At 38.7% G+C, this 21074-nt stretch overlaps 1 protein-coding gene across 2 annotated transcripts in view; it reads right to left on the reverse strand.

Annotated features, from left to right (window-relative positions):
* Positions 1–21074, reverse strand: part of COL24A1 (collagen type XXIV alpha 1 chain) — a 121944-nt gene that overhangs the window by 8295 nt on the left and 92575 nt on the right. For both annotated transcript variants that reach the window (XM_030226696.2, XM_018912278.3), the window contains 18 exons: positions 20584–20637; positions 19890–19997; positions 18320–18373; positions 17759–17866; positions 16946–16999; positions 16120–16173; positions 14766–14822; positions 13810–13863; positions 12732–12785; positions 12572–12625; positions 10425–10478; positions 8926–9033; positions 7081–7188; positions 5436–5543; positions 5295–5348; positions 4937–4999; positions 3770–3823; positions 2174–2209 (listed from right to left, as the gene is read on the reverse strand). In XM_030226696.2, the coding sequence (XP_030082556.2) occupies positions 2174–2209; positions 3770–3823; positions 4937–4999; positions 5295–5348; positions 5436–5543; positions 7081–7188; positions 8926–9033; positions 10425–10478; positions 12572–12625; positions 12732–12785; positions 13810–13863; positions 14766–14822; positions 16120–16173; positions 16946–16999; positions 17759–17866; positions 18320–18373; positions 19890–19997; positions 20584–20637 (1236 nt within the window). The remainder of the gene's footprint in view (positions 1–2173; positions 2210–3769; positions 3824–4936; positions 5000–5294; positions 5349–5435; positions 5544–7080; positions 7189–8925; positions 9034–10424; positions 10479–12571; positions 12626–12731; positions 12786–13809; positions 13864–14765; positions 14823–16119; positions 16174–16945; positions 17000–17758; positions 17867–18319; positions 18374–19889; positions 19998–20583; positions 20638–21074) is intronic.

Raw genomic sequence — 21074 nt, forward strand, 5'->3', positions numbered from 1 at the left:
CAAGTTTATAGTGGTTTTCTGAGACAGAACTGAATGTTTTAAAAATAAAAACCTGCAGTGTTCCAATGAGTTTAAGGTATTTTGCAAAAGAGGAATGTCATTTGTCTTGATCCACTGTCTCCTTGCTAGTAAAACCCATGGGAAAAAAAGAGGTAAACAGTGAACGCTATTTGTGAACTACTTTGTGGAATATCACATTTCTTAAATGCATTAAAGCTTCAGAGAGCTATAGCAATTATCTTTACAAATCTTTAAAATGTAATGATATTGCACAGAGTAAGGATTTTACCAATGTTCTTTCTCTCTGCTGCAGAGCAGAAAATTGAGGCTAAATTACACTTTTCATGAACTAAGTTAATTGCTAAATGTTTTACTGGAATGTACCGGATTACTTTTACAAATCTACTTAACTTAACCTTTGGTCACATTAGAATTTAAGTGAGAAAAGTGTAATTCCAGTCCATGAAAACAAAAGCAGAGACTAAACCAGTTAGTTTCAGTGTGTTCTTAATTCTTTAATCACTCCATTTGATTGAACAGAAGTTCAAAGGCCAAAATCCCAATCTTTTACTAATGCTGAGAGGCCCTGATTTTACACACAATAGTACATACATTTAACTATGAAAGCATGAGCAATCCCAAGGACATTCATATTTTCCCAGAATTTTTACATTTTTGAGGAGTATATTTTTAACAAAGAATGTGTGCTTTACCACTGGCCTCAATAAGAAGATAGATTTTGCATTCCATGTCTTTCTGGGGATAAAAGGACATTTCTTGCTAGTAATGAACTCTGTAACCCTGACAGACTGAAAAATATAACAAAATATACTACAAAAAGGTTAAAATCTATGTGATTCTAGGAAGAATGCCAAGATAAATTTTAAAGGTATAAATTAAAGCTCAGAATACACAGCTGGATGAAAAAAATATTTGGTCTCCTTTTTATGTGATAGTAGTTGGAAATAAATCCCTTTCTTGGGGGAAACTAATGTCACTGTATATGACTTAAAATTAAACATTCTTCTTCTCAAGACAGCCTTACTAGATTGACTCATCATGATGAATTCAAGAATTTATTTAGGAAATAACTTCTTAAACACCAGCACTAATAATGGGAACAGATGTTTCTCGTTTGCCATTCTGGATGGTTTTTAAAGTGTCAGCATTTTTAGCTCTCTGCTGTCATAACAATTCTTATGAACAAATAGTAGAAAAAGACAGCTAAGAAGGATAAAAGCAAATTGAGAAAATAGCTTTCCTCTTATTCTGAGGTAGCAATTGCCTCAAGAGCATTAGAATCAAAGAGGAGTGTTCTCCAAGACATAGAAAAGAAGCTTCATTCCAAGCTTTAGCTCTTTAAAATGTTTTGAATATTTCAGATCCATTTTTCAAAATTTTATAAGGCAGTTTGAATTTTTGGAGGTGGCTGCTAAAAGGAAAATACAGAAATAATTTTAAGTGAGTTGGGGTCAAAGGCAGGGTAAGAGAAACAGGAACAAGATCACATCTGCTAGTTACTGGAAAATGAACTAATTATAGAAGGTAATACCATAGTTATCAACTTTGTGTTCATAAATTTGCTGTAAATATGATAACTTAATGACTTTTCATATAGCCATAATTAGTTGGAGACTTTACTGGCTCTAACACAAATTTAATATTTAAATCAAACATTCACGAATGTTCGACGACTCTTGCTGAAAAAACACAGCAAATTCATCCCCCATCAGTGCTGCCCACAGTTCCTATAGCTGGAATGCATTGCATGGAGCCCCACCTGCAGGTCTGGCCTTCTCCTGAGCTTCTCCCTTTCTAGACAATTAGATCCAGATCTATGAATATGTGCTTTCTGTGAGCCACTAGATCTGTGACAGCAAACGTGACTCAAGATTTTCCTTTTAGATCTGAACATGGACAGATTTGGAGCATGCTCCAAACAGCTGAATGACCAGGGCCCAACAGCTCACACCCACTGGGCATATCTGCTTAAGTCAACTTGAGCAAGAAGGTCCCACTTCTAACCCAGGCCACCAGCTTTCCTGGGCAGTGCTCTCCAGGAGCACAACACGACTGCCTGGCATGCAGAGCATGCATGAGTACATTCAGCCTAACACAGGAATAGATTTTACACAGCTGAAAAAATGAAAGCACAAAAATTGTTTCATCTTACCATTTCACCCCTCGTGCCCTTTTCACCTCTTGGTCCCTGTAAGAAAGAGCAGCTGTTAATCTGATATGCTTTCTAGCTGCCTAGGACTGAAATAAGCAGATTAATATCCATGAGAATTCTACTGCTCACATGAAAAGTCCAGTCTCATCTGTGGCAGTATTCACAGCTCTGGGGGTTTAATTTTCCTGTACCACTAGAAAATGAAATTAGTTGAAAACATCTTGTAATTCCTAGATGTGGGAAGCTGTGCTCTTCAGCTGGTATGTTTGCTCTCAGTAATTTTAACTGTTGTCTGTTGATCAGCTGTGTTCTCCACAATTTCATCCACATTCAACACATCAGTGCTTCACCATCTTTAGAGAACAAAACTCAATACTCTCCATCATTGAAGAAATCCATTCATCACATATATATTTTTATTATGCTATTAGTTCTATTCTCATAACCAGATGAGACATTATTTTTTTGTCCCCATTTTGGCTGGTTTTGCACTTGAATTGTGTTCCCAAGGATGGCAACAATCTTAAAGTTCTTCTCTGGAAAATTTTTGCATCTTACTGGCTGCATTTCATAACACATAGAAGTAATCTTCAACTAAAATGCTTTCTTGATGATAATGGCAAACATTTACATTCAATATGAAGTCTCTTAAAAGCCTTCATACAAGTGCACACAACTGTAAAGTTTTTCTCCTCAGTGCAATTGAAAAGAATGGAGCAAGACAAAGTACTGAATTTTCCAACACGTGGAAAGAATTATAGAAGGGATGAATGTCCCTTTTTTCTATTTCACTTGTAACTATTAGTATTTATTACTTTGATTGTATATTTACTATTTTAATGATTATTTTGATTTTTAGACATTCTCATTTACTCCAAGTCTACTTGATCAGGCAGAGGAACCTTCTGGTACAAAGAGTTTCTAAAATCTGCCTTACATGGTTGGGTGGTCTGGAGACATGAGCCATGGGGTTCTCTTGCAAAACAAATCCGGCTCTGGTACCATGAATATGACAAAAGATGGAAACAGGGATGAGGGCAGAGCTCCCCCAGTGCAGGGAGCCTGGGGTGCATTGGAAGCTGTCAGAGAGACCACAATGATTGAATTGTAACAGGGACCTCATCAGCACCTGGAACAGCCTTACAAGGGCTCCCAGGCACTCCCAGGGTGTCTAGAGGGACACTCTGGACAGTTCAGCCCACAAGAAATGAAAAAGAATCTATATTGAAACTGAGTGTGGATATTCTGTAGCTATATCTCAGACCAAAGGCTGAGAAAGAATATCTAGGTGATAATGACTGTGTGCTGTTTTACACCTTGGCTCACCACTCCTCCTGTACACATGCTCTCTGCATGCTGTACGTAGGCAGGAGGCCATTGCAGTTACTTTTCTGTCACTGGTTTTGGTCATTTTTTTCTTGTTTATACTATGAATGCTGGAGTCACATACATTAACTTACCAGCATGGTATAACAAGGAAGGTCCTGTTAGTTGCTATTTGCAAACAGAAAAATAAGAAGGTTGGTAGTTGAAGAACAAGATTAAACCAAAGGGTAATGAAATAAACAAATTATGCAAAAGTGAAGGGAAACTTACAGGCCTGCCAGTTGGGCCTGCCATGCCTTCTTGACCAACAGGGCCAATATATCCCTGTAAACAAACAAAGAATTTATTAGTTCACCATGTTTCCAAAATGAAGAAAATTCTCATGACATGTCCTGATTTAAAGTTGCTCAGCACACAGACTGCCAAATATCCAGAAGATCATGGTGGTACTCTCTAAATATTGAGTGCACATTACAACAAAATCAGTAAGGTAAATATTTTAGTAATTTGTAATGCTTGTGCTTGGAAAGCCCCCACACATTCTTTAATGTGAAAAATAATGGGCTAAAACCAGTGGAAACTTAAGTACTCTGATTACAAAATGCCACATATTTATTGAGCTACAACCAACTCTACCTTGAGCTATAATGCTGCCCACAAGGACTCTTGTAAGGCTGCCAGTAAGTGCTGCTAAAATGCCACTTTTCAGTTCCATTTCACTTAGAGCAAACTGCTCGTGTCCAGTGTTTATCTCATATAGGAATGTTTAGAAAAATAAAGTAGCTATTAGAACAGTCCCCTAAAGCTGCTGCTCTGTACCTGGTTAACTGAACAAATTCAGTGACGGCAAGGGTGGCAGTGAGAGAACATTTTGTAATAAGGCTTCCCATGATTCAGCCTTTCACACTTGCTGCCACACTGGATGCAAAAAAATGCTAACAATGTTTCCATGTTTTTTTGGTGAGTAGCAAAGCAGGATGTCCTGAAGAACGAGCTAATGAAGGTTAGGAACATTTTAGATAAAAACAAAATCTTAATTGAAAAAAAGACTACCTATTCATCAATAATGCCTAAGCACCACTGTGTCTTACTGCAGGCAAAGTTTGATCCCTATTTTCTTCTGCTGTAGAACACAGTTACACAATCAGCAGTTTTGCCAGTAAGAAGAATGTCCAGCAGACAAAGAAATACAAAGTTATAAGATTACACGAGGAGATCCACACTTTGTCAGCAGAGCCTGCTTTTTTCCTTCAAGATTAAGGGCCCAGCTCTGTTTGTACATCTGTGTGCATGGTGTAACCAGAGCAGTGTTGTTGCATCTAGGCTCAGAAAGGTTTGGGTAGAGGCTTCTGGCCTTGTTAATAAGAAAAAAGATTATTTTATATGTACCACTTTCAAACCATCCTAACAGTCTCTTTCATGTAGTGAAACACTTACAACTTGGCCTGTTGGACCTTTTGGGCCCAGAATTCCAACTAAGCCCATGTCTCCTGCAGGACCCTGCAAATGCAAAGGAACAGTTTAATCCAATATGGACATTAGCTACCCACCTGTTTCAAACTCTTGCAATCAGTAAAAGTAAGATGATTTCTAAGAGCAGTAAGAGTGAAAATATCAAATGCGCTGACCCAGAATGTTTGTCCCTATACAGGGAGTACACAGTTCTGCCTACCATGTTCCAACAATCCAGAGATATTTCGAACAAATTAGTGTTAAAGCTGATTAATTCTATGCTTTCATCATGTTCTCACTCTGTAAATAGCCAACAATCTAAGAGAAAAGAACGAGCACATACTTTTGGACCTGGGAATCCTTGAAACCCCATTGAACCTTGATCTCCATCTTCTCCCTGTAATAGGAGCAGGCATCCTTACCATTAGTTCACGTTGCTAACTCTTGGACTACTTGTTTTGCACCCATCCCTGTGGTTACGTACAGTCTGTCCTTTCAGCCCAGCGTCTCCTGCTGGTCCTTGGTCACCTGGTGATCCTGGAAGGCCTCTTCTGCCTCGCTTTCCTGGATGACCTAGAAGTCCTCTCTCACCCTGCCAATAAGAAAAAAATATATATATATTTTAATACAATTATGGAAGTTACAGATGCAAATGCAGGTTTCCTGTCAGAAGCGTGGAACTTGCTTTCTTCTGAAGAAAATACACCAATTCCATTCATTTTATTTCCCACAGGAAAATGATTAAACATACACTAAAATGTAAATGTGGCTTGACTGCTCCTTGAATTGGAAACATAAAAACCATACCTGTTGGATCAATTCTAGTATGGTATCTCTCAGTATAAACAGTAAAATTCACTCAAAAATTCATTCAAAATTAAATATAGAACAGACAGGTTAAAAGTGAATTTTAAAAATAATCCTCTGAGCGAGAGACAGTGTACTTGTTGAACTCCCTTCTGTTAGACTAAAAATCCACATTGATTCAAAGGGAAACTAGACAAGTTCCTGCAAGAGAAATCCTCTGAGGACTATCAAATGCACAGAAGACATGTGTAGCTCAGGAGGTTATTGAGGTGCAATAAAGGCTGTGAATATACAGGTTTCATGCTTTGTGCTTATGTTCTTTCCCAGGTTTTACCTTTGTGTTATTTGCCTTCAGTCAGTATGTGCATTATTAATGCTTATTCTGTAGTCTATGTTCAACAGTTTCCCCCCAGCTCATCTATTCCTTGCCTTTCTCAGACTGCAGGCACTTCTGAGCAGGAGCTACCTCCTACAGCTCATTGTCTAGGCAAAGTAGTAAAATTCAGACCAGAGGCAGTGGCAATAAACACTGCAAATAATGAATACAGTTTACACTAAAGAAAATGATAACAAAGACATTATTTCCAGCAACTGGAGTTCCGTTAAGTTTCCGAGTAACTTAAGGTTTTACAGAACAGCTTACCAATCAAATCTCACAATGAAAAAGAGTTTAGATAAAAATCATGATTTTAGATTAAAAAATTCTATTCAAAGTAAAGAAAATTCTATTCAAAATGAAGAAAATTATCTGTAATTGTGACTTGTTTTCTTGTTTTGAAATTGAAATGAGTAATTTATATGAGGATATACTGATATCAGGTACCTGGAATTGCCATGGAAAATGGAGCACACTCAGATTTCTTTCTTTCTGAAAGGGCTAAACAAAAACAATTTAAGTCCTGTGATAAACTATATACTTATTAGCCTCTAAACATGAAACTTATGCTTGAAGTTATGGTAATTCTCTGCTATTAGACTGCTTAGATGTTTAAATCATCCTGACTGTTCTAGTAGCTACAGAAGTTTAGAAATAAGTCAGGAAACATCTGACCCTAAAGCTGGAGTGAATAAATACAAAGTGTTTTGATGGTTCCTGGAGTTGGGAACAGCATTCAGATGGATGACATTTCTATTCTCAAATTACAGTTTATAGAAATGTGGTAAACACAACTTGTAATCTTAGCCTCCAAATAAGACTTGATGCCTTTAACTCACATGATTAACAGCAGTGTGGTGGCTCCACAGCCACCAAATGCAGCAGGAAGAATAAGCAGTATCAGCAAAACTGTAGCTGAACAACCAGACCCCATGTGTGTACCTACCTTTGGTCCAGGTGCTCCCATGGGCCCTGGCATGCCTGGCAATCCCTTGGGACCTCGAGCTCCAGGATAACCTGCTAGACCTGGCAAGCCTGAGTTTCCTTTATTGCCCTGAACAAATTGAAAAGAATGCTTTACAAGTAGAACAGCCAAGCATGCTTTTTCATCGTATGCTGAAACAGGCAAACTACACAAAATCAGCCAAAACCACTTAAGGCTGTCTGTATATATGGACACACAATGATAGCACATCAAAATATACAGAAAGACAATGATCAGCAGAATCGTGTGGATTTCTGCTAATATTCCAAAAGTAAAAGGCTGAAAACTGTTTGAACTTCTCAGTATTCATCTTTCAAGAAGAAATAACTCCACATGAAACAGAATGAGACTGCCTCCCCAAAGAAATATTCAAAATTCAACATGTTTATTTCTAATGGTCAGGCATGCTGGTAATACTAGAATTGCTGAGTACACTCTGTAAGGATTCACAATCACATTACCAGATGAAGAAGACCAGAACATTTGTTGTGAAATTGTATGAGAACATCAACCTTTCAACAAAAGCAACTATTTTAAATGAAAAAACATGTTAGTGAGTACATGGAGTTAAGCCACTTTTGACATGCTACAAAATGGAAATTTGCTACCATACAAATGAATATTTCTGTGGTGTAATTTAATATAAATTTAAGCATATATAAATCTTCCTTATTTCCTATGACATTCAGTTAAGCACTCATAGAAATAAAAAGGTTGTATAAACCATGATTTTTTTATATTAAATGTCATTTCTTGGGATTTTGAATATGGTGATGTGGCTTATAGATTGATGGACTGATAAACTTACATAGCAAAAGTTCTGCTCTGTTTTATTCACTGTGGCGAAAATCAGTTATAAGCCTCTCTTTATTACAAACTGTAATGGGGCAATGGAGTTGTCTTTACTATGACTGTATGACATTTTCAGGGGAAAGGCAAAAATGTAAAAATTCTTTGGGGTGATTCTCCTAAATCCAGCTCCAAAGAATTTTAAGAACTTAGAAGAGGTTCATGACCTGAGACTGGAGAAGCTTGAGTAGGGTGCACCTGCCCCCTATGGGTAACTTGTTTAATTTTCTCTTTTTTCAACCAGATTGGAAATTTATACCTGAAACCACAGTGCCTCACCCAGCACCTTGGCTAATTCCTACCTCCAAATCTAACTCTGTAATCTTTTATGACAATTACTGGTCCATCTGGGGAGAATACTGAGAAATTCATACTGGAAATGGAAATGGTCAGTCTGTCAATGATGAGAACTACTCAAGGAATCTTCTCCCCCTCTCTGGAGGGACTGATTGAAGAGCTGTGTCACTGCTCCCAGTGGCAGCGGGTCACCACCTTTGGCCCACAGCAAAGAACAGTCAGACAAAAAACCCATTTCCAAGGATGCTTTTAGATACCTCACATACCTAATACTCTGTTTCACTGCTTTTGGACAAAGCTTCATAATTATTTAGGTGGAGAGACATAGGTTAGAAAGGCAATAAGGAAATGTGGGATTATCTCAGACCCTAAGAGGAAATAGTCTCAGGCTAATTTTCAAGACCAGATTTGTGCAGCCACTCTAAGAAATGACTTTCACTTGGCTGTAGTTACTTCTGTCATATTCCAATGAAACTGTTCTCACAGCACACTTCCCTTATGCTAACTTTGTATCCTGGCTGGAATATCAGGAGCAAAAGAGAAAGAAAATAAAAAAATTGGTCTAATTTCCAGGATACTCAGGGAACTGAGAATTTCCTTAGCCCTGGAAAATTCTGTAAAATGCAAAATGACATAGAGGAAATGTGGAAAGCAACTTACCTTAGGGCCAGGCTTCCCTGACAGCCCAGTCTTTCCAGGGTTCCCAGGAATGCCTTCTGGTCCAGGGTACCCAACTACTCCTTTCTGCCCTGGTGGCCCTGGTTTTCCCTTGAAAAAAAAATCAAATATAGCACTGTTTGCTCTCTTCATCTTCACCCTCCTATAACTGGATTTCAGTCCCAGAATTTCCCAAACCCTACATAACAACAGACCCAGTGATATGAAGGAATAGTTGCAGAGGGAGCTCTGAGTTAGGATGTTTGGTTTAGAATTCTACTGGTTTAACCTTAGACTTGCCCTGCCATGAGATCTGAGCAACTTCAGCTGAAATCCTGGGACTGATTTGTGTGCCAGGCCTGGAAGATGCCTGAGAGTGTCAATTCTTAAACTGAAGTGAGGAATCCTGATAAAGCCATCTATTTATCCCTGGAAAAAACCCAGCCATATACCTTTTCACCCTTTATTTTACTAAATGCTCAGTACTGACTTTCACAAATTTATGCTGTTCAAATTTGAACATATCAAAAATAGAAATTTGTAATATGGCAAATTTGTGGTAACTGTTGCTCTACTTGCACAAAAAAAGCCTGATTTGGGATGTGCTTTGAAACTTCCCCAAGTTCTAGTTTCACTGCCTTCTCCTCATTTCTCTGTATGTCCCACTTTCCTCCTTTTCCTTTGCAGGCTGAATGATCCCTGCAGCTCTCCAAAAGAAAATGTTGAGTGTTTACAAAGGACACACAGTTCCTTTTCTTCAAAAGCCTCCTCTTGCACTCTGCCCAGCAGGTACAAGCTCTGTGCAACAGCTGCTTTTCTCCAGTTCCTGACAATGTTTTGATGTGAGGCAGTAAAAGTTATTTACAGTATGTGCTTGTGTGACATTATTTATTAGGGGACCAAAATAACCTTGATGCATTTTGTTCTTCATTGTGTTTACAGGACACCTACTGCTTCCTGCTCTGTTTTCTCCCTCAGGGAGAAGGGCATGCAAGGCAGCTCCTCTGCAGTAACTCAAGAAAAAACATTAACATTTCAGCTCAGGGCAAGCTAGAGAAATAAATAAGCCTCAAGGCATTTAGCACATGTATCCATCATGGACATATGGATCCAAACATCTGTAGGCTGCAGTGGATCAAAGAACTGATGGGGTCAGAAGTGAACACCAGTACAGTTCTGTGCAATATAATGAGATAACTTCCAAATGGACTCCACAAATGGACTAACTAAATAACTTCACCAGTGGTAAGGACCTTGTTAGTTGCACATCACTTCCATATGCTGAGTAACTGAATATAATTCAGTATAATTTAACAAAATTTCAAAAATCATGAATATTCAAAAATGACAGGGGATCCTTTACACTTCCTGGATAATAAAAAGGTTCTTTAGAGTGACACAAGACCTTCTGGTAACCCTGACATGATTCAGTTTTGGTTGTATTAGTTAGTATTTTCTTTGTTTTATAATTTGAAAATAGGCTGTAGAATTTTGTTACTTACAGGAATTCCAGCTTTGCCTGGTTGACCTGTTGCTCCTTTCTTCCCTGTAGGTCCCTAGAAGTCACAAATATTTGTGAACTGACAAATGTCCTAAAGTCAATCCCCTAAGAAGAGCAGAGGACTGTTCCCCTCTAGTATTCATGTTGACATTGCCTGGCTTTGGACCAGACTATTCACATTTCAGGAGACAGCAGAAAGTTTTTCAAGTAAAAGCAAATACATTTTTGACAGAATTGTGAATGTTTTTTCCCTGTTGTGAACCAGTTTTTAAAACTTTTCCAACAATAATCATAAAATGTTTTTCATCATGAATCTGGCAATTTCCCCTGTATCAGCCCCCCCTCTGTGGGGAAGTGAACTTCTACAGCATTTCCTGCACTCTTCAAAAGGGAAGTCATGAAAAGTAGGCAATGTAAATGCACTGAATGTCTGTGGAAGAGAATACCAGAAGACAATAGGGTCACTCATCACAGATGTGAACATTTGTTTTTATCTAAGATCTACACAAAAGATAAAATTTGCTTCAAACCAGAATTATTTTCATCTTGACTGATCTAGAAATTGGTAGTCTTAGAAAACTGAGAGATCCAGAGCACATAACATCTTGTAAGTGGTTTAGTGACCCAGGAGGCCCTGCACCAAGGAAGAAAAGAATGGTTAAAAGCTTCCCAGAGAACTTTGTTACAGGATAGTCTGCACAGAGTATAAAGATTTATAGCACCAATTTTATCCTACCTCTAAAAGATGCAACCACTGAAGAACAGGGACAATAGTAACACTTTTTAGCATAGAACAAGTAGAAAAAGCTTTCCAAGATTTTCCAGACTATTTCAAAAACACTTCTTAAAGCAAAAGTTATGCTATCACTACTATGCTGCAATGTGACACAATATGCAATAATGTGAAAAAGGGTGGGTTATTTTAAGTGTAAATATTTTATAATTATGCAAATATGACAAAACCAGAAAAGTGTTGTTCTATTGTCAATTTAACACCTTTTTGGTTAACAATGGCATGAAGAAGTCAGAACTGGAATGTGCATATTTAAATAACATAATATTGTTTTCATTAAGATTTCTGGATGCATGTAAAGAAAGCCCAGCTGATTCAGCATTGCAGTTTGTGGGATTAGCTTTGCAGCACCAGGAATGGCACTGCAGCTGGGACTCTGTCCCTGCTCTCACTCCTAACACTTCTGTGGAAATCTCTAAGCTCTTATGGGCAGCTCCATGCTGGACATTGGTTCCACATTTGTAAATGGCAGAATTGATCTGAGGGGTCTTTGCAAGACAAAGAAAACATTTCTTCAAGAGGAACTGCTGATTTTGTCCTGGGCTGAGAATAGTTTGTAAAAGCAATAATCTGAGTTCACAGCTGGAGTGCATGTTCACAGTGTCTCCACACCACGTTTCCTTTCTGTTGCTTCAGTCACTTCCAGTCTACTACAGATTCCTGTAGTTGCCTACAAAATTTTGAAACTCTAACAGAGTTGCTTCATGGAACTTCTCAGACAAAATATCCCATTTAAATTGCAATGGTAATTGGTATTTTAAGAAATCTTTTAGCCTAAAGCTTTTGAAATCTCAAAAGCCAATGGCATTCAGTCCATGGAAGAAAATAAACACTTTTGGCAATTTTCAACACACCATCAAGATGAACTAATATTTCTAAAGAGAAAGATTTGGTCTCTGATCTTTGTCATGACTTGCTCTGTCATTATGGCTCCAGTGTTCTGTAGCAAATTCCTTATTCCCAGGTCTCTGCAAACTCAGTGCAGTGCAGTACCAGGAGGCTTCATTTACAGATCAGAGCAGCAAAATCCCAGCTGGCCTCCAGAGCTACTTTAACACAAGGAACTCCACTTCAGGGGATAATTAAATATCACTCAACGTTTCCAAAAGAGCTTCTCATAATGCTTGATATCTCTCCAAAATAAAACTACTTACCTATCAAATAACACCTATTTACTAACCAAGATCATGATGCAATTTTCCACTTTATATTTATTTTAGTCCCTACAGGTATGAAAAGGAAAATCAAACACTCAGTTTTAGCCTTATGGAGTAATTTTCCAAGAATAGCCAGTGAACCACAAAACCCCACAAATTCCAAGGAAGTGCAGTTTAGGTTTACTTTTTTCTACTTACTTCTGAACCTCTTTCTCCTTTTAGTCCTTGTTCTCCCAATTCACCTGGCTCTCCCTTTGAAAAGAAGATACATTAAATAAATGCAAGGAATCATTTGAATGCAAATGAACAGATATTTTCAAGAGTCAATAGAGAAATCTCCCTTGTTTGAAATACTTACTGGAGGTCCTTGTTGTCCAACAGGTCCTCTAAGCCCTGGAAGGCCTGTATGACCCTGGGAAGGAGAAAATAGAACATATTGCAGTCCAGTAACTCAGGCTGCCATGCTCAGGGAGCTGCAGATTTCCTTGTAAAGGAAAGTTTGCCTCCTGGGAGGTGTCAGCTGGACCCAGATTCATTGACACAACCTAGAAAAAGTATGGTCAGACCTCCAAGATCAAACTCTACAGAGCTTGTATTCTTTACATTCTCTACTCCAAGCTGCAAGTGGGAATCACATATTGTTTAAACATTTCTGCACTTCTGTAAGCATAGATTTGGTTCATGCATTCATTACTATGTCTGTATTTCTGTGTAACTTGGATATTCTGTGTCAAGGACTGTCTCTCTTGTATTGCAGTGAACTGCATCAGTGATAAGCATGAGTTACCATCCAAGTTTTATGTGCTGAAAGACTGAATAGAATTAATGAATAATTTTTATGTGCTGAAAGACTGAATACAATTCATGAATATTTTAATGATTAGATTTAAAATAAGTAGTACTTAAATGTCTGAGAAAAATGTTAACTAATAGAGTATTACAGAAACACAACTGTTTATGTTAAAAGGGTCTTTCTCAAGCAAGGCCAGCTAGAAATGATTGTCCAGGACCATGTCTAGTCAAGTTTCCAGTATTCCCACAGATAGAGACCCCACAATCTCTCTGGGCAGCCTGTTCTGGGGCTCAGTCATTCTCTCAGTAAAAAAAAAAAAGTCATTTCAAAAGGAATTTTATGTGTTCAGTTTTTGCCCTTTGCCTCCTGTCCTGTCAGTGGACACTATAGAGACAAGTCTGTCTACCTCATCCTAATTTCCTCCCATCAGGTATTTATACACACTAAGGTCACTGGAGTCTCCTCAGCTGAGGAGCTGCATCTCCCATGTCCCCACAGGAAAGATGCTCCAACATGCTCCAGGAGGGCAGCAGTGCAGTGAGGGACCAGCACAGGCATCTCTGCACACTGCTGCTGCATTACTGCACATCTCTGCAGAGCATGCCATGCTCAAATAAAAAGACTAAAACCCAAGAGGTGTTACCTTGTAGCCCTCACCACCAGGCTCTCCTCTATCTCCCCGTTCACCACTTCGACCCTAGAGAGCAAACCAGGGAGCAAAATGAAACAGCTGAACTGAATACAATGCGGCAGTGAAATATGCACAGACAGCTGGGATTTCTCTTCAATTATCCATGAGAGGGAAATGAGGAATACAAACATAAAGGGTAGCTTGGCTAAAGAAATAAATGTGATTTTTTTTCCTAAACAGAATGCATTGCAGTCAGACAGTAGCCACAGCCTAAAATTTTTTGTAACTGAAGAGTAGAAGCTAAAAGATGAATACTAGATGGTGCTCAATGAAACAGGAGGGAGGACTGACCTCAGTGGAACTTCTCCAGATTTATACTTATATATAAATATACATATATATATATGAATTTAAAATCTGAATGAATAAATGAGGTGACTCTGGTTTCAAGACATGCAGGGAAAACACTCTGATGGCTTCTGTAAGACAGCCCTTTAAAAATTGGATTCTTTTCTGAAATGACTTGCTGTACTCAGAATCTGCTTTAATTATGAAGTTTGTACTGATAATTTTGACAGGTTCATAAATGCTGCAGAAATACACTCTACATATGAATTCAGTACAAAAATGGTTACAAAATGCAGCTGAATTAGTTTGCAGGGATAATGTATTTTTGATTAGTAAGGCAATTAAGTATAACAGGATAAACAGAGAAGGTAAAATTCTTTTCTAAAATGTGCTGATCTAAACACAGACTAATGGCATTATGTAATTAAATAGAAGGCACAGATGTTTAAGCAGGAAAGAGCACACAGCAGCATTTTCAGACTGAGACTACTCATTAAAGGACCATTATTCTATACTTTAGTACTGAATCCTGATACAATGATCTATAGCTTCAGAAATAAATGCATTTTCTCTAGTCTTGAGATGCACTGATATAATTTTTTTGAGAAAGAAAGACCTACTGGTTCACCTATGGGCCCGGGTAGTCCAGGGACTGTATTGTCTTCACCTGGGTAACCCTAAACCAAAGAGAAGTATTAAAAAATGTTAACTTGGAAGTTCAACTTCATCTACCATGCACATAAGTTCAAATGCTAATAAAAAAGCAGAGAAGATGTAAGGATGTTGAAAGTGAATATGATGCTTATGGTTTAATATCATGGATATGGTAACTCCATTTGAACATTCCCTAAATGTCCCAAAGACATTAAGGACCAAAAAAAACCCCTAAATATTTGCTTTATTCTCAAAGGCAGATATAAGAAAAAACCAACAATTAGCTGAACAATATCCATGTAATCGTGCCACTGTTTAATGAAAAAAAGGATAAACAGGATATTTGACAAGGGAAAAAGAAAATTTCTTCCACTATTTTGAGAAACACACTTAATAGAAAGAAAAACAAGAGAACAGAAGACTCCAACGTTAAGTCTGAAGTTGATTAAAATTTAAATATGAAATAACTGCCTTCCAAGTTAATGAACAAAAGATTATCTATTCCAGATGATACCAAGCAATAGTAATGCAAAGAGAATCACAATTTAAATATGATTAAGGACTTCTACAGTGCATAAAGTGGTTTTTCAGAAGTGACCCAGCAACGTAAACACCTAGCTGTCAACAAATCAGTTTGCAGTTATTGTTTCTTAAATCATATCAAAACCTATTTACAACATCAGCCACTAAATGCCTATGCAGAGTATTTATTGCAAAACTTGCTCCAGGTTGTATCTCTGAGTCAGGGGTGGCTCCAATCCCATCTTCATGAAGTGAATCCATGTACCTGCCTTCTTGGGGTCACAAGGCTTTCAGTGAGCATACAAATCTGCTTTCAGGATTTGAGACTTGAGAGAAAAACAATAAATTTGACACTAAAATAGCAGTACTGAGGCTACATCCTGTCCCTAACATTTTCTATTAACCACAGACATTTGCCCATCCTAGCTGGACTTTCAGGCAGATCTGTGGGTGTACTCACAGGCTCAGAGTTAAGTAAATATTTAGCTGGTTCTGCACTGATTATTTTTGTCAGCAGTGCTCGCTGAGGGCAGTGCTGCTGTCTGATACAATGGACTGTGCTCTGTACAATGGGTACCTTGTGCTTTCAAACCTCAAACATTCTAACAGTGGAATTGTGGACTCCAGCTCTGAATGACCCATTTCCTCACATTGCATTTCTTTTCCTAGTCTTTGACAACACTAACAAATACTGCAAATGGTGGCTTTTGCTGCTTGCTGTGGAAAACAGTGGGTGTGCAGTAACATTTCCTCCCTTTATAACTTCACAAAACACATCACTAAAACCCATGTTCATACCTTTTCTCCTTTGGGGCCTGGGGGCCCTGAGGGCCCTGGAGGACCCTGGTGACCCTAAAGAAGCAAACCAAACACAAATTATTTTAAAACAAATAATTAAAGAAATATCTAATTCTAAAATTTCTTTTAGCTTCTAGCTACATTTCTTTTTCTGCTTGAAAATTATTTTAAATCATGTTATGATGACAAAATCAATGGCAGAAAATGGACTATGTGCAGGAAAAGCTCTGTGCATTTTGGCAAACTACATGTTCTGGTAGGGCTCAATTCAGGTGATAGGAGCTGGGCTGGTTCTTGCTTCAAGGCTGGGGTTAGTGATGAGTGCTCTTAGGAAAAGAGACTGGACAGTCTGCTCTCTAAGAGGATGACACAATCCATCTATGATGATTTCATAGTTATTTTTCAGTGAAAGCCACAGTATCTTTATGTCCTTCAACCAACCTCATTCAATCAGTTTCTGTTACTTAAATGGAAACTACATGGCCAGACAGTAAGCAGAGGGGGTGGTGATTGCTGAACTCTCTTTATAATGAATAGCTATGGTAGTTTTAGAGGAACTTTATCCAATGTATCTCACCCCTTCTGAATAAAAAGCAATTTAAAGTTTGTGGTAAACCCCCCTGTGAGCAAACTAACAAAAACCAGGCAACCTTGCTTAAGGTTAACATTTCTGAGTAGGCAAACACACCATCTAAACATACATGAGTATCTGGCTGTCCTGAAAATATTTGTGTAGTCTAGAAGCAGATTCCTAGGATATTTGAAATTAGAGTACCACAGACTTCCTTTGGGATGTATGTGTACATGAATTCAGTAAAAAACGTACCCCATAGCCTGGAATTCCTGGCTCTCCTTCAGGTCCCATTCCTCCTAGATGTCCCTGTTAAATGCAGTAATCAGTGAGAGAGAAAGGAGCTCCTTTGTAGAGTGCTACAACAATGCCTACTATGTAAAGTAAGCACTTAGGAAAATCTTGAAATATTGACATTTGACACCATGGACAACTTTCTTGTAGGTCCTACTTCATTTATTAAAGAATAGGGGGCTTTTCATTCTTCTGTGGAAAAGATGGTCAATGTTTTGAGTCCTAACCTTATAGTCTTTGGATCTGAGCTTTGAGAGGTGAGGAAGAACTCTCTGTAAGTGCTAGTATGCCAAGGGAAGCAGGGGGTGCTCATCACCTCAGAAAGTTGACTGCTTCTCTTGAAAATACTGGCCATTAGGTGGTAAACTCTGCTTCTGTACTTCATGTGCTCAGGAGCACACAGCTGCATTCAGTGGCCACAGGATTGGACTGAGACAGGCACTTTGCCTCTCCAGGGTGGAGCCTGGATGCTGCTGTGCATCTGCCACACAGTATGGAGCAAGCTTGGGGAGCTTACTATGAAAGGAGCTAAAAGTTAATGGAACAGGCTTAATTCAGTTCACTTTGGACCAGATTCCTTTTGACAGGACTAGTAGCCTTCATCTGAAGTGCTTTGTTTCAGCCATGGCTAAAGCTGATGGTGTGTGATAGCAAACCCCTTGATTTTTGATGTGGCTCCTTCCAGCCCCATGCCCCAGGTTTCTGTCTGGAAAGGTGAACAGGTCTCATTCTGATGCTGAAAGAGCTCTGTAAGTAACAATGTTTTGTACTAACCACGGGACCTCGAGTTCCTCTTGCACCTTTAGGACCAGTTTTTCCAGGTTGGCCAGAATCACCAGCAGGTCCTGTTTCTCCTGGAGGGCCAAGCTGTCCCTTTTCCCCCTGTTGGAATTATTGTATTAAAAATACTAAGAGACTGACACTAAGTTTCAAAGTTGATGGTTAATCAAATTGTATAACAGCATTATTTAATAGGTATGACATTTACTGTATGTTATTTACTGTAGTTATTGGAATGTCTGAGCCCAGAACTCTGCAGCATAAAAGATTCTCTGCTAAACCTTCCCATTATGTTTTTGTTTTCTTTTAGCCAAAGCTTAAAGCAGAAACTGTTCTGAGTTGCAAAACCACATCTTGATACAAATTTAAATTTCCTAGGACCTTGAATGTTATTGATTGCAAAATGATGACAATTCTAATTGCTATGGCTAACAAGTAAAAAATTGGCTTGAGGCATGACACAAAACAGGGATAGATTTGGTTCAATGGAATTCTGTAATGTAAATCTGAGTTTCAGATAAAAGGAAGGGAACTGGGGAAGATGAAAAATACTACCTTCTTTCCCAAACGGCCCCTCTGACCTGGATTTCCTGGTGTTCCTTCAGGGCCCTATAGATTTATTAGAGACAGAAAAAGAAATGATTGAGAAAGGCCTGGAAACATGTTTAACCTCTGCTCCAAAGTGCATAACTAAGAAGGCTTTGGTAAAACAGAGGGGTGGGAGGAGAAATGTCATTAACTGTGTCTGCAAGCAAGTTAGTGGAGCTGTCTCAATTATAGCATAAAAAGTGGGCAAGTTTCAGGGATTATTTAGCAAAGTAGTGGAAATGCACTGCAAATAAGGGAGAAAAAAACCCATTAAATCTTGTCCACACAGAAAATGTTACTTTACAGATTTGGGAAGCTCATTTGTTGCTTTGTAAGTTACTGTTTTGGGAAAATGTAATATTACTCTCCCCTTCAAGAAAACACTCAGACAATGGGCCATAGGAAAATGATTTCCATGTTTAGACTAGGATATTATGATCTGTCTGCATCCCTAGAATGAGGTCAAACCAGAACTGTGATGTGTACACTCCCAGATGCCAGGGAGGATGAGTGGAGAAGAAGGCAGCTCTACAGCTGCCTTTGGAACATGCAGAACAAAAACGTGAAAAATCCCTCCCTAACCACATCCTCCCAAAAATCGAATTGCCAGACCTGCCTGTCTCACTGAGGCACAGAAGCACTGCTGATGTTGATTATTGTACACAAGTATAATTACATAAAGTGTAGAGATGCCAGGGTTGAGCTGTTTTACAACTATTTCAACATATGAAACTTCCAATACTCCCCAGAACCACCAATTCAAAAGAGTCAAAGAAACAAAACTTGTTCTGCAGTGCACTAAGGGTGCCAACAACCAAAAGAACACTTTTTTCATTTCCTAGCGAAGTAGAGAACAGTGAAGAACCCAGGACAAAAGACAGCAGAATGTAGCACTGATGCTTAGAGGACAGAGTGGACAATGCTCCCAGCCATGAACAGCTGGAGCTCCAACCAATGTTTTGTCAGACCCCACCATCACATAAGAGCTACACAGAAGGCAGCCAGAGGACTGCAGATGGGAACATGATGGTTTTTAGTAAGGGAAGCTGGTCTGATTTGAAGCTGCAATACCTGCTTTGGAAGCTGTGCTCCAAAATTAGTTCTCAAGAAGAAGATGCATGCAATTTCATGGACAGATTTTAGTTGCTAGGAGTGATGCCAGAACAAATAGGCAAACTGATCTAACAGTGTTGTCTGTGAATTCTAATGCTTGTCTACTATTTGATCTGTGTATGTTTGATGCCACATTGTTTGGAGAGGAGAGATCTGAAGTGAGAGCTCCAGGTTGTGTGGTACATGTGTCTGGATGACAGATGGTGAGGAATCATTACTTGCCAAGAGGCCCCAGATTTAAGATAGGAAAAGCATTTGTCTCCTCTCTCTACCAATCCTGAACCACATTGGAAGCTTATTTAAATATGGTCATCACTAATTACATAGAAAACCAGGAAAATCAAAAATAAAGGAAGAAAGAAAAATTAACTTTGTTTACTAAAAGCAAACAAGCAAGAAGTCCATTTCAACCAAAAACACTTACAGGAATTCCCATTAGGCCGGGTTCACCAGGGGGCCCAGCAATTCCTGCTAATCCCATCTCTCCTTTTTCACCACCTTCTCCAACAAGTCCCTGGTCTCCAGGGTCACCCTAAAACACAGTTAAAAAAAACCCAAAATCCCTTAGTCAGCCTGCTTCTACAGAATTATTTGTTCATAAGGAAAGGGAATTCTGGATCTCTAAATTTGGAAAAAAAGCACACTGAAACTGATGTGAACCTTACCAGTCAAATTCAGATCAGGCTCTAAGTTAGGGTAAAGCCCTTTCTATCCCATTCCTACACTCCTGCAGCCACATTTTGCCTCATCCATCACCAAATATCTGAGGCTGTTCTCTATGACATCCCCTATCCTGGCACCTCTCACAGTTCCTGGCACAGCACTGATCTAATTTGGGGAGCAGAGTAGCCTTGGGCTTGCTTCCTCCAGAACTCCAGTCACCACAGACAAAAGCTCTACTCAGGTAAAGCTTGCTTTTCTTTGTCAAGCCATTCAGCTTTGCAGCCCTTGCAAGCTAGATGTGTACCCAAAAGCCCGTACTTTACAGGACCTCCTATGTTCAAACTAAGTGCACTCAACTGGGCTCAGTTGATCTGGTGCTGACCTAGGATAAAAGGGAGATTTGGGTCCCTAGACCAATTAGAGTACTTTACACCAGCTGCAAAAATGTATTGTACCTTTGGGCCATCTTTTCCTTGAACACCATCTTCTCCTGGAGGCCCTGGTTCACCCTTACAGAAAGCAACAGTTGAAAACAAAGTTATTGCCTATATTTCTTGGCAAGTTTTATACATATTTATTATCTTTTGGACAACTTTCAGTTGCTGTTACAGTTGATTTATCTTCAGTGTCACAGCCCATGAATATCCAATGCAAGAAAACAAAAAAGATGATCAGCATTAGAAAAATGATGCAATACTATGCCCATATAACCCTGGAGATTTAGACAGTGGCACTGAGATTTTGTTTGGATTCAGAGTATATAACATGTAATTACAGTAACCTCAAAAATATACCTGTTCTGTCCTGAAACTTCCATGTTTATGTGGATAACTACTATATTGGTATGTTTACTGTAGGGCCATTTACCATTAGAAATATTTCAACACTATAATCACACAATCACACAGAATCATCAAGGTTGAAAGAAAGCTTCAAGACCATCAGT

The sequence above is a fragment of the Serinus canaria genome, chromosome 8, assembly GCF_022539315.1.
Source record: "Serinus canaria isolate serCan28SL12 chromosome 8, serCan2020, whole genome shotgun sequence".
Taxonomy (NCBI): domain Eukaryota; kingdom Metazoa; phylum Chordata; class Aves; order Passeriformes; family Fringillidae; genus Serinus; species Serinus canaria.